Below are 13,700 nucleotides of genomic sequence, written 5' to 3' on the forward strand. Positions count from 1 at the left end.
AGGGAGATCGACGGACGACGATGGACGGAGGACGACGCTGGAATAGAACGCTGGAAAACGACGCTGGATGTGCACAGCGGGACCATGGAGGTAAGGATGTGACAAAATTACAGGGTTAACCATCCTAGCCATTTTTTTTTGCCCGTACCAAGGTCGGGCTTAACGGCTAGGTGGTTAAGGAGGACCTGCCTGTATGACCCTTAGCAATCAATCAGTCTCATCTCATACTTCTCTCACTGATTCTAGGGAACATACAACAACATGTATGTAAATAGGAGCAGTATACAATTTATATACTGCAGTCCTAAACAATGTTCTTGTGCCAGGCTTATACTCACAATATATACAAGACAAATTTCCTTTGCCTGGAAGACACCAAAAGCAGCCGACCATTACAGCAACTAGTTAGGCCAATACCATACATCATTCACGCCTTGCCAGGGGTCACACAGGACATTGCAATCAATACCTACAGCCAAACAGACCCCACCGTTCATCTTCTCACCTTTTACTGCAGCTAGTTTTCCTTTCAGTATCTGAAATGGACAACATGTCCTTTACAGTGCAGGGCAAAGCCCCCTATACTTTGCCTTACCACAGCACCCTTCTCTGCAGCCAGCACTGAAATCAGTGACGACAGCACACCAGTAAAGCCGTTCTTGCTGGTAAGGTATATGGGGGTCAAGAGAAGCTAGACACTGACTGTGCCCTGCATGGGAAAGTTCTCTTGCAGCCCACTAGACTAAATAAGAAGCCCCTAAATGTCTGATCACAAGCATGATAGATAGATAGAGAGATAGATAGATAGATAGATAGATAGATAGATAGATAGATAGATAGAGAGATAGATAGATAGATAGATAGATAGATAGATAGATAGATAGAAAAAGAGTGATAAAGGGGCCAAACAGGGTTTCTATTTATTGAATTTTTCCTTTTACTGGTGGCTGTAGAGCCCTGATAAATGTCCAGGTAGCAGAGTGCTGCTTGGACTTTAAAAAGCGGTAAAACCACTAAAAGTTTTCCTGAAAAATGATTATAATTCCTGCTCTCCATACAGCAATGACCTATAATCATTGGCATGCTGGTAGTGATAATGAATGATGCCATCTGTATATCAAAGTACAAAGCCACCAGCTTTCCAAAATGATTCATTATGATAAAATAATGACACCATGTACATCAGGCTGAAAGTTCAGGAGGTTGCAGGGTTCTTTTTTTCAAGCAACATTGTGACCAAAATGAGGTTAAAAAATGTCAGCTTGATTTATGTGCATCAGTAAATAGGGAAACATTTCTGGAGTGCTGGTGACTCTCTCTATTTTGAAATAAACACAATTCCATAAAAAGATATCACATACAGAACTTAACCAGACAGCAAGCAAAATGTGGTTAAAAACGTGACCATGTACCGACCTCCCTGCCTTGAGATGAATTGTTCCCAGCTGACTCATTCCAACCCAATCAGCGACTTCACCATCAACATTACAGAAAAGCAAAAAAAGAATACATGACTAATCCCAAACTCTGGAGACCCGCTACAGCCAATCACGTGTTAACTACCCCTGGTCACTAGGATCTGATTGGTTGTGTGTTTAATACAAAGCTTTTCCCCTTGCAGCAGTTTTGTTAAATGAATAATATGGCGCTGCTTAAGTCTTCTTTATACAAGCTGTGCCCCAACTTCCATAAAACAGTGACTACCCACACTGTGTACGTGATCTAATGGTGCAGATTGACCGTATGCTGCATGAAGCACGAGTGTGTGTGTGAAAGGCTAAGAGGACATCGTGCTAACACGGCCCTGTGTGCTGCCGGCACGGTTCTGCTTATTCACGCTAAGATGTATCGGGTGACTGGGACTGTGGGGGTTACACTAATAAATTTCTCCCGTTCTTCACAGATAGGAACAAGCATTCACTGACTCCACATCTGGAATACATTTACTAATATATGAATATCATATAGCCAACCATACAGATTACCCCCTGCATTCTTTTGTGGCAAGAGACTGACCCCCTTCTGCCCACCACTCTATCCTCCCCTATACATAGGATACAAGGAGTAACCTCAGGAGACCCCAATGTACCAAACAGGTAAATCTGATGAGCCAGCGAGTGTCTGGATTATATAGGGGGACCAACCACAGCTCATCTATTTCTATTATCTATGGAAGAATAGCAGGGCCAGTGACTGAAGCCTATGGGGTGTCCCAGCACGACATCACTTCATGTGTCCTATAAACTTTAAAGAACAATTCTTACTTTTGTATGTCTCAGAATCTAACTAGCTGATTTTTAAGTAAAACAAATAACAGTCCATGTACAGGGATAACGCAAAGCTGCTAGCAGGGTTTACGGACAGGAGGCAGAAAACAACCAATCAGAAAAAAGCATTGCCCTGTAAGAATTTGATTGGCTGCTTTGGGTTCCCCTATTTCTTTACATTAAATCATAAGAATAAAACATTTATTCTTGATCCTGTCGGTGTGTAGTGGTGAAGTCGCACATCATCCCCTACTTTTTAGACCAGAACCCACCGGGTAAAGTGCTTCATGCCCTCTGTGTGGTGCAGCTTACCTTGGGGACTATAGATGGCTTTGGCACTTTCATCAAATCGCAGAGATGATTGCGCTTCTCTCTCACACTGGCCAAATCAGCTTCCCTGTGGAAAATCAGACATGGCGTTAGTTCTGAGCATGTAAATCCTCATAGTCTTAAAGTCTTCCACATCCCAGGCAATAAAAAAGAGCTCCTCTACCTTCTGAAAGGGCCACTGACCCAACTGCATGGAGGAGGTACAGCCGGCCCACAACACAAGCAGCACGTTCAGAAGGCAGAGAACACAGATTTACACAAATATACAACTAATCAAAATGAGGGAAAATCCATTGCCATTAGAACAGATGTCCCCATTGAAAGACTTCCCCTCACTTTCTATCCCGGAGATATAAAATCTCCTCTGTATGGACAAAGAAAACAATAACAGCCTGACCAGGGGTTCTAACCCTTCCATGTTTTATTAAAAACGATAATACATATTAATAAAAAAACTTCTATGGAATGAACCTCGTCATATGGGAGCCATCACTGCTGATCTCCTTGAGAAAATTCGTGTTGCCTGGAGCTCAAGCTGCGACAGCACAAGAAGTCGGAGATAAAAGATTTGAGGTACTGAAGCCTCAGGAGTTGCAATGCAGCCTAACAACTAGCATTTTCAAAATAAGAGCCAGCATGGGGGACCCAGCTACTATGAACTACCAAAGACTGGCCTCTGTCATATATCAAGGCATATTTGTAGGTCCTCTTAGATGGGCCAAGCAGTGGGCATTATTATGACTTGGCCCTCCCATGTGGACCTCTAATATGAATTGATGGGCTGTGTTCTTTATTGATGTACAAAACACAGCAAACCTGGCAACTAATTAGAGTTCAGTATTCCCAGTCAGAGGGAAGTACCCCCAAAATGCTGTTCACAAATAACATGGCAAAGCAGCACAGGCACGTTGGATTGGTTGGCTTGTACAGCTGTCAGGTGACTAGCTGGAAGGTTGACTGGCTGAGCAGTGTCTGGGAGATCTTGAGGGATGAGATTGATGGTGTGTGATGTTATCTGCAGTCTGACACATCGGCTGCTTTCTGGCCGTTACTTTCATTCCCCGAGCCGCAGGCTTCAAAGGGCTTCTGGAATTCCAACACGTTTTTAATAACCTCCCCGAAATCCTTCAATCACGCTTTCCAGAAGCGCTAAATTCCTCCGGGCAATGCTCTTATCCAAGGAAAATCTCAGGGATTACACGAGACCGCGTTGTGTTTATACTACCGGTGTAAGTTCACGCCAGATGAACCTGAAACTACCGAGCCCATCCAGTGCCTGAACCCCACCCCGACCCTGGATGAAAACAAACACTACACGGGTAACAGATTCCAGCCGCTGCTTGCCATTAAGGGGCCCATTCCATGATGTGTGTGGATCCGGTACTGATCTGAAGTCTGCTTAGCTGGTAAAGGGTCACTGAATGTTGGAGGAGGCCACGGCCCTGTGTGTCACAACCACTCATGCTACAAGTGGCAAAGGAACCATGAGCCTGGATTATTAAAGCTCTCCAAGGCTGGAGAGAATACACTTTCATCAGTGAAGTTGGGTGATCCAGCAAACCTGGAATAGATCTGGTCCAGGATTGAAAACATTTGTTAACAAATGGCAAATGCATTCCAAGTTTGCTGGCTTACCGGGCGTCAGTGATGAAGGTGTATCCTCCCCAGCCATGGAGATCTTTATTAAATCAGACCCATTTTGTGTCTATTGCAAATATTCCTCATTACCTCCTATCCTGACAGGGAAGAGATATCGCTAAGACATTCAATTGCCTATAAGAACTCAATAGAGATTCCAGCTCCTAAAAAAAATACAATAAAATAAAAGGTCTGGACTTCCACATTGGACACTCATTAAATATTGGACCTGTTTAATGTTGGGTGTGGATAATAAATGACTTTATGGCCAGTTTGGCATCATATAAATGGACGTCACTGGGGTACTCACCAGCTGGTCTCACTCAGAACTTCCAGAACTTCATCGAGAATTTCAGCATCCACAATGTCATCATATGTGATAAACATTTCATACATCTCGCTGGCTGTGGATTTCCTCACCTGCAAAGAAGACATTACAGACCATTAAATGGAAAAGAAATCCAGGACCGAACTGACACAAAGAAAAGGTCCAGATCTGCTTGTATTTAGGGCTGATGGACCCCACCGCCTGAACATGGGACTGAATCAGAGCACAGGGCCCGACTTGCTAGTCACCTGTCAGTACATGGGAATCACACCGAGCACAACACCTGATCTGCAGGTATATGGAACTGAAACAGAGAACACAACCTTAAGACAGAGTTATTGAAGGTGCCCATGTCATTACACTAAAATCAGCACTTTCGGGTGTGTCACATACCTTGCCCACCACTTTGTCCTATAAAGGCATAGCAATTGTTGGAAAAAAAAACACAGCACCCAATGGGGGACCAGTTATCTAACACACTTAGTGTTGGATACCATTGGCACCCAGTATTCTTCACTTTGTTTAAATCAGCTAAACGCATTCCAGGTGGATTATAAAGACGAACAAAGTCCTAGAACAAGTTTCAATTTATATTAGATCTCTGCAGAGACACCATGGCACCTACACAAAGTGCAGAGGTTTCTTCGCCGCAGCATGCTTAAAGGGGCTGTGGTTGCTTTCTATTGAACTCACACACATGTTATTCTGATACACCTGGAATGTATTTAGTGGGTTTAAACTTGAGTTGGGTTTTAGGGCAATGTGTTGCTGTATGGAGTGTGTGAACGGCGGCCTCTGTAAGCTCCGATTGATGCTTCATACAACTCTGCAGAGACTGTGGTAATTACTAGGCTGGGCCGGCACACTTAGGTCACGCGCGGTTCAGAGACAACAATGGCAGATGTAAGGAAAGAGCTGTGAAATGTGGGAGGGAGACTTTGCGCTGTTTCTTGGAAAACTGTGTTGATTTTGGATGTCATTTTTACAGCACTGCTCACCGACAACTACAGGGGCTCAGCTGATGACAAAACAATCTGCTGAATTCTTCATCGTGTAATAATTCTGACTGTAATAGGGGAGGACGAGATGAGACGCAGCGCAGGCCCTCCCATAGGGCATGACTGTGTGTCTGGTATTAAATAATAACGGCACTCAAACAATTGCTCTGCCTACCTTTGTAAGATGTGGAACTTCGAATAAATTAGTAACAAAGCAAATTTTAAGATAAACATCAGATGGGAGCTGCAGTGCAGGTAGCCAAAGCCGTGTTCTGAAATATGATTTTTTTTTTTTTTTAATATAGCACAGAGGTCAAGTGCTGACATTGGGACAGACTGGTTACCCTGTTCTATAAATTTTGTGTCCTGACATCTATGCAGGTTGTTACAATCTATATTGTAAAGGGATTTATGAAATAATAAAATATCTGTACAGCAGCCTTTCCCATAAGGCAGGCAGGACCCATCGATTAGATCCTGGAAGTATCTTCTTTCTATGCACAACAATACAAATTGTCTAGATGCACTCGGTACGTCACACTTACCACAGGGAACGAGTGACACAACAGGAGCAGCAGCTGGACTAACACATCTTTCCGGATCGCTCCTGGAAACTGCATCAGGCCACAAAACCTGCAATACAGAGGCAATATTAAAGACCTGCTGAAATCTGCACATCAGCCATACAGCATTGCTAACCCATTACATTGAAAATTTGACAAACTGATTTACCTCATAGAAACTAACACTGTGTGAGCTTGTCTCTAGAGATGGATCAGAATTTAAGTATAACAACTGCCCGAAGTAATGTCCCTACATACAATAAAAACTATAGAGACGCGATCTATCAATACCAGAAATTCTTCAACTGGATTAGCCTTAAACCACTTCAGCTCTGATATCTGTATTTTCCTCATAGACCAAGATAGCAGTTTTACCATCAATAAAATATACATTTCATTCTACAGGTAGTACCCGGGTTACATACAAGATAGGGACTGTAGGTTTGTTCTTAAGTTGAATTTGTATGTAAGTCAAGACATGTACATTATTTTAATAAATGAAATTAGGACAGATGTTTGTCACAACATATTATAAGGCAGCGTGGTGTCAGTTACTGTATAAAATCCTCACTGTGAGCTAATCACAAACAAAGCAAAAAAAAAAAAAAACTGTATGGAGCGTAGACATTTAATAACTTCTGGAGCAAGCTGTGGTTTGATATGCAAAAAGAATCAACTGCCTTGGTCATTAATAAGTTACAAGAGTTGCAGAACAGCTCAGTCTCAGCTGTGTTTGGCAAAAGATCTCTTCTGCAAGTCATGCAAACTGACCCCCTTCCCCCTCCAAGCCTCCATCCTGCACCCGAGGGAACAGGGAAGCCCCGTTCGTATCTAGGAGTTGTCTGTATGTCAGATGTCCTTAACCCGGGGACTACCTGTATAAGTTGTCCTTTATAACACTAACATGAAGCTCTCGAGACAAAGCATGGCAAAGTTATTTATAAAAACACATTTTCTAGTTATTTGACACAGAAAAAATTAACAAATCAAGAGAAAACAAAAAAATTATTGTAAAAAAAAAAGCAAAATAGCAGAAATATCAAAGCTAAGGGAAGAAGGTGAGGAAGGATTTAATTAGGGGCTAACTCAGAAGTAATAAGAGGTTGAACACAGTTCTTTCTTTTCAGCTAATGGTCACCTCTGATCTACATATCAATGAATTAGTAGATACAATGTAACAATATAATATTGACACTCAATGAGATATTCTGCAAATGTCATAGGACACACAGAAGCCACTCTGTGCAATATACCTTTAACCCTTTGGGAACTCCAACTTAGACATTGTTCACAATGGCCATACACTTCTCTATCTACGCCAGATTAAGGATTGATGTCTCCCTGATATTCACTGTTAACCTGGCATAATCACTGTGCACCTATTGATCTGCCCAATCGTAAACCACTCAAACCCTATTATCTCCAACAGGTTGATTTAAAATAGCAGGGGGAGTGACTTTAACAAATGTCAGCCAATAGGAGTGCTCCCCAGCATAAAAGACAGAGCTGTGTTGTTCTTGTAAATGACTGGAAGTGCTGGTATTGGCTGATGGTTGTTGGTGGGAGGGTGGTTGGAGAATCAACTGTAGCGGAACTTTTGTTTAGGCAAAGAACGATATAACATCTATTCTACTGGACACATTGAGCTGTGTAGAATATGCGAACCGACAGACATCTGGGCTGTTGAAGGAGTGCATTATTGATATCGGTGGAGAAGGGGAACTTTCAAGAGAACCTGTCACAGATTCTCTTTATTAGCAGTCAATTGTGTAGCTTTTCAATGTTTCAGTAACAATCGAGAAGTTACACTACATATGGAATAATGGATTATTTTTTTTTTTACTATTTGCTAAAATCTTTAGAGAAATGATCTGAAGTAAAAAAAAAAAAACAATGGAAAACATATCTGTCTATCAGTTTAGAATCCACCAACTCACACAGCAATGCTGGAGCGCAGCTTCGGGATGTTCTTCGATTTTTTAATCTCCGTTTTACACAAAGACAGCAACTCCACAACGAATCGATGACTGTAAAAAGAGAATGACCAGATAAGTATAGGAGAAAATGAGAACTTAATCTATTAGATCACACTGGCTGTACTAAAAAACACAACATACCTAATGCCATCAGATTCCGTCTAGTCCCAGAATACCTAATCCCATATGTACTACAAAACCCAGCATGCTCTGCTTTGCTTAAGCCCACATCACTGACACATTTCCCTTCACTTCTATTGAAACAACATTAGGCTGGCCAGATAGGATGGCAGCCCTGGGGCCGGCACAAGATGGCAGCCATGTGTGTTTACCCAGCTGCAAGTTGCGGAGTCACTTGGCAGGACTCCACCCTCAACCACAACAACCTGAATAAAAAGCGTTCTGTACTCGCGGCTGTTATTCTTCCTTACTCAGCTGCAGCTGCCCATTAGCTGCCAGGAAATAGTTCCTTCTCTTGTTTTTCTCATTATTGTATTAAAACTCTGGGTAATCATTTCCAGGTGGACCTCATTAGCTAATGCCAGAATAAGGGAGGAGGAGAGGGTCTTTCTTGCCCTATAGGTAGTGGTGTGGATGTCCCTTTTATACATTTTTGGAGGGGGTGGGGTGAACATATGAACACACAGATCCCACCTTAGCCTGCCATCAGCCTTGGAATATGATGACAATCTCATACAAGTCTGGGTAGCTGTGATTACACCTGAGTCCAGTCTGCACCCACTATCACCTGACCCAAGAGGTGAGATTCTATTGGCTTCTGGGAGACTAACGAGGACAAATGAAGCTAAATTTTCAATAGGTCCGGCATCTGAAATCCTTCAGTGTGAGGCATGATTTGTGTATATGGGGGGAAGCCATACATCAGAAATTACTTGCAGGCTCTGCCCACTGGGTACAGACTCCTAATTTGTGATGAAAGCTTTGCATGTATGTGCCTATTAAAAATACACAATAACCTGTAAATAGAAACAATAATTTTTTAAAGACAGATTTTTTTATTGCCATTGTTTGCCCTCAACCCTGCAGATTTCACTAAACAGTAATATAGGGTCAGAATATGAAGGGAAGGGGCGAAGAATGCCCCACTCGCCTTCATTCATTTCTGACCTTTGAACTTCCACCATGGTCCACAAAGATCTGCAGGCAGCCATGACATAGAAGGAAGAGATGGCATAAACTGGGCTGGGCACCTATCCTTGGATGATCGGCAGGGTATCAGGTAATCAGGTGATAATTGCAGACAAAAGTACTTGTAACAGCCACTTGTTATCTTCAGCACTTCGGGCCCCAGAACTCAGCCTGTTATCTTATGCAAATACTGACTTCATTCCTGTAAGTCACCAGCATTGGCCCTATTCCTGATGGTTAGTGAAGTAGCCAATCACATGAAAGAACTAATACAAAATAAAGCAGCCCCCTTTGTGCCTGGGATGCTGGCGGGCTCAGAAAATGGACAACGATAAATAGAAAAATCCCTGAACTCTGATGGGAGTTTAATGTCACCCACCAAAGAACAAAAACATTTTAAGTATATAAAAGCCTCCTTTTTGCCATCAATGTTTCTATTTCCCTACAGACAGAACAGGACGGGAAAGAAGATATCTCCAAAATGGGAGGAATTCTCCTTTTAGTTGTTACCTGAACAGGTGTTTCAATTAAAGAAATTAATTTCTGTTCCTGTTCTGGTGACAACTCAACATTTTGAATGTCACTTCAATTTCAGTCCCAGTAAGGTCATTTAAACAGAGGATGTATATGCAGAGCGGTGACACAGACAAGTATAACACCAGACAAAGGTCCTGATCAACCCAAGTTTTGGATTTAATAATAAAGTTTTTCTCTGCCTTCTTCCTGTCCTGTTATAGGGAGGGATACTTTCCCTGCAATGTATACAGTGTTAGCACGGAGGCAGCTGCAGACTGGGAGAGCTGATGGCCAACATCCAGCGCAGGATCCTTATCGAGCTCATGTCAGATATAATAGGATTTGAGGGTAGAGACAGCACTTTGGACGAAGTGATTTCTGGGTTTCAGGACTGGTGGGGTGTCATGGCGGGGTGAGAGTGCAGATTCTAAGAGGATTTGACAACATGGATTCAGACAAGGAGCAGCCAAGGGGCCACTCGACTGAGAACATCTGGAAGCTGTTGGATAAATGTAACCAGATGAGGAGCAGATTAGAGCAGGCACGGCCTCGTTCCCCGGACTGCCAATAACATATCAGGAGGAAGACAGGAACCCAGCCCTTAGCAGGAGGAAATTAGAGGAAAAGACTGCAGTCTGGGGAGAGCCGAGCCCTCTGTCTATATTACCCCAACCGTATGCAATCATCTATAAATCTACATGTAATAAAAGGTGGTGACACTGCACTGAATTTGTCACTGAGACTTCTGGCAGGTGATCTGGATAAGGCCAGCTACTGCTGCCTTTCACACATTTAACCAAAAGGGGACACATGAAGAGCTTCTGAGAACACAAGAGGCCTTTTTTATCAGTGTCATTGATCTCCCCTGCAGCCACTAATCAAATTCCAGCATACTCCGAAGAATAAACTTGCAATCCGGTTCTTATTTTATCCCCAACCTATCATTTATCATCTGGGCAACCTTGTCCATAGCAGTATTGTTCCTACATACATTACATATATTATATATATAATAAATAAAATACATAAACCCCCGCATATCATACAATAAAATAATTACTTTTCCTCCTGTGTGAAGAGCTCAAAGCAGCCATTGGCCAACATCTGGTCCAGCATCTTCATTAGAGGGATGGAGACCCTACAGAGAAAACAGAAAATGTGATTTATCAGTTTATAACAAATATTGAAAAACCTTCCTTTTGTAATCTTGAATGTAGCGTGGAAAGGTTGGAAGCTCTGCTGGGTTTTTATTGCTGTCCCCCAGTGGAAAAATTCTGATCTTGTGAGCGCACAGTAAGTGAGTTCTCCTGTGTAAGTTTTCCACAAATTACACAGGGCCACAGATTACAGTTAAACCACGGCATTGTGAAAAATCAAAATACTGAGTGACTGTCCTCTGTTAAAGAGATTCTGTTCAGGTATATTCTTGGTGACTACACAGAAAGGGAGAAAAATACATCTCACTGACTAAGATTCTACCCCTTCTACAATCCAGGCAAGACTGAAATGAATATGCTGAAAATTAGTTTTAATTCAGAACTTCTGTAGAGATAAAATAAAAATGACACAGTGGTGAGCTGGCCTTTTGCAGCGCTAAGTCCCAGTTTCGAATCTCGGTCAGGACACTATCTGCATGGAGTTTGCATGTTCTCCCTGTGTTTGCGTGGTTTCCTCCGGGTACTCCGGTTTTCTCTCACATCCCAAAAACATGCAGTTAAGTTAATTGGCTTCTCTCCAACATTGATCTTAGACTGAATAAAGACAAATGACAATGGTAGGGACATTGAATTGTGATCCCCCTTGAGGGACAGCTAGTGGCATGACTATGGACTTTGTACAGGCTGCGTATTATGATGATGCTATATAAATACAGTGTAATAATAATAAAAATAGTAAGTGCCATAAGACGTTACCAGGAGCTCTATAAGGGCACTTCAATCTGCTCTGTTGCTCCTACGCCAAGGAATCCAATTTGCTTTTATTCCAAAGATACTAAAGTCTCCTCCTGAGCTATGATGGCATTTTAAATAAAGACCAAATGGGAAATTCCGTAGGGACAATGTGATAATCAATCATATATTGCTACATGTCCCATCACACCTCAGTGTTCTGCATTTGCCTGTAGTGTGGGTAGGAAGAGTAATAATGATGTACAATGATTAATGTTACTCCTCACAGTTGTGTTCAGTATAAATTGATGTCCTGGGATAAGGCATCCATGTAGCCTGCTATAGGTTTAATCTCACTCTGCTCTCACTAGTATAGAGTTTATAGTATATCACTAAAGGCGGCAGACTATTCATGTGTGTGTTTCCCTCAGATCTGATCACAGATCTGCAAGGATCAGGCTACAGAGGAGACACCTTCTGAGAGTTAAAATGAAGAAATAGTTTCCAGTGGACACACAAATATGTTTTTTAGAACTGGGATGGTGACAGGAAATGTGACATAAAGAAGCACAGAAACACAGGGGACGAGGCAAACAAGGCTTCGACACTCGGGGGCTTCGGTGAATCTACATCTAGCAAAGCTGCATGATGGTAGTTGTAGTGTATTAGGTGAATGGTCTCCTGCTAAGATATTTTAGAATAATAAAAGTTCTGATACCGGTCATTGTGCTGGTTGTCCCTGAAGATCTGCAGCAAAGTCTTGACAAAGACATCCATGGCTTCAGTATCGCTCGCTCGGAGGTATTCGAACAGACTCTGCGAAGAGTATCGCACCTGTACAGGAGGAAGGTGGAAGAAGTCAGTATGAGGGACACAGTACAAGCTATGTACATACAGCACAGACTGTGCACTACATTACTACATTACCTCCTTCCCCTCTATCAATTACTCTTCCCATGCAGAGGTAATGTTATTTTATGTTCCCCTTATGTAGTTACAGTTTTGCTTTCTGTTTGGTAGCAGAAGTGTAAGAACCTCCCATACTCCCTCAATAATCAAACATCCCTGTCATGTCCAGCAGAAAAGTATAGACAACAACAATCTAATAAAAAAAAAACATGCACATTCATGATTTTTTCCCTTGGACAGCTGTGTTACAGACATTACAGACACTACACAGAGGTAAAGCACTTGAGAGCTCATTCTAAAATGCATCATCGCTGTCTGTAGAGACTTTAAACGTTCAGTTTTTTTAACCGCAATCAGGCTGAGCTTTAGACAGGCCTTCTGCAATAAGCATTCTTACCTGCACGATCGCGCAGTTCACCTGTCAAATTTTACCGAGCTATGCGGTTGCAGTGACTGAATGAACTGCAGTTTTATCATTCTGGGCAGCCAATTGAGATGACAAGAGATAGTAACAAGGAAGAGAAGAAGAAAGAAGATGGCAGTGCCCATGACGAAATGGGGAAAGGTAAGTATAAAGGGATTCAGTTCCCTTTAGGTATCCCTCCCATCTCTAACTAGACAAGATAAATGTTAAGGCAGACATTAACATTTATAAATCAGGCCGGTCATCATTGCAGAAAGAGAAAGTTGATGTCCCTTCTGCAAAAATCCCTTTTACCTGCATGGTTGCTCCGGGTATCTGGCAAAAAGATGAGCTGTGCATACATAGCTCAAGCTTTGGTTGCCAGGATATCCTGAGAATCTGTGTCGGAATTACGTTATGCCCGGTCTGGCCAATCAAGATGGCCGAAGATCATCTACAGGAAGCGAAAACAAAAAAGACAGCGACTAGGTTAGATTCTGCTTTATGGACCTTCAAACTGTTTATATTACCTGTAATCTCTTTATTTCAGACACAAAAATTAAATATGAGTTTATCACAGAACAGTCTCTCTTTAACCACCTGGGCGTTACACTGATGTCTAGATTTCTGTACCAAAAGCGTTACAGGTTTTCATGAAATTTTTTTTTTAAATTGTAGACCTGTAACTTACAGAAATATGTCCGAATAGGGGTCTAGTAGATATAATGAATATA

At 42.1% G+C, this 13,700-nt stretch overlaps 1 protein-coding gene and 1 long non-coding RNA gene across 4 annotated transcripts in view; both read right to left on the reverse strand.

The window, feature by feature from the left end:
• The window catches only part of TBCD (tubulin folding cofactor D), a 130,100-nt gene that overhangs the window by 1,470 nt on the left and 114,930 nt on the right, over positions 1-13,700 (reverse strand). The window contains exons 35-40 of one of the 3 annotated variants that reach the window (XM_072403591.1): positions 12,373-12,488; positions 10,826-10,903; positions 8,062-8,151; positions 6,107-6,194; positions 4,546-4,655; positions 2,580-2,664 (exon numbers count right to left, since the gene is read on the reverse strand). In XM_072403591.1, coding sequence (XP_072259692.1) covers positions 2,580-2,664; positions 4,546-4,655; positions 6,107-6,194; positions 8,062-8,151; positions 10,826-10,903; positions 12,373-12,488 — 567 coding nt within the window. Of the gene's footprint in view, positions 1-2,579; positions 2,665-4,545; positions 4,656-6,106; positions 6,195-8,061; positions 8,152-10,825; positions 10,904-12,372; positions 12,489-13,700 lie in introns of those variants that run through there. The other 2 variants (XR_011919711.1, XR_011919710.1) reach the window with 2 other exon arrangements.
• Positions 183-2,568, reverse strand: LOC140325648 (uncharacterized). The gene is made up of 2 exons (XR_011919713.1): positions 311-2,568; positions 183-221 (listed from the first exon to the last, which is right to left on the reverse strand). It is a non-coding gene; the product is annotated as an uncharacterized lncRNA (long non-coding RNA).

This window comes from Pyxicephalus adspersus, chromosome 3, assembly GCF_032062135.1.
Source record: "Pyxicephalus adspersus chromosome 3, UCB_Pads_2.0, whole genome shotgun sequence".
Classification (NCBI taxonomy): Eukaryota; Metazoa; Chordata; class Amphibia; order Anura; family Pyxicephalidae; genus Pyxicephalus; species Pyxicephalus adspersus.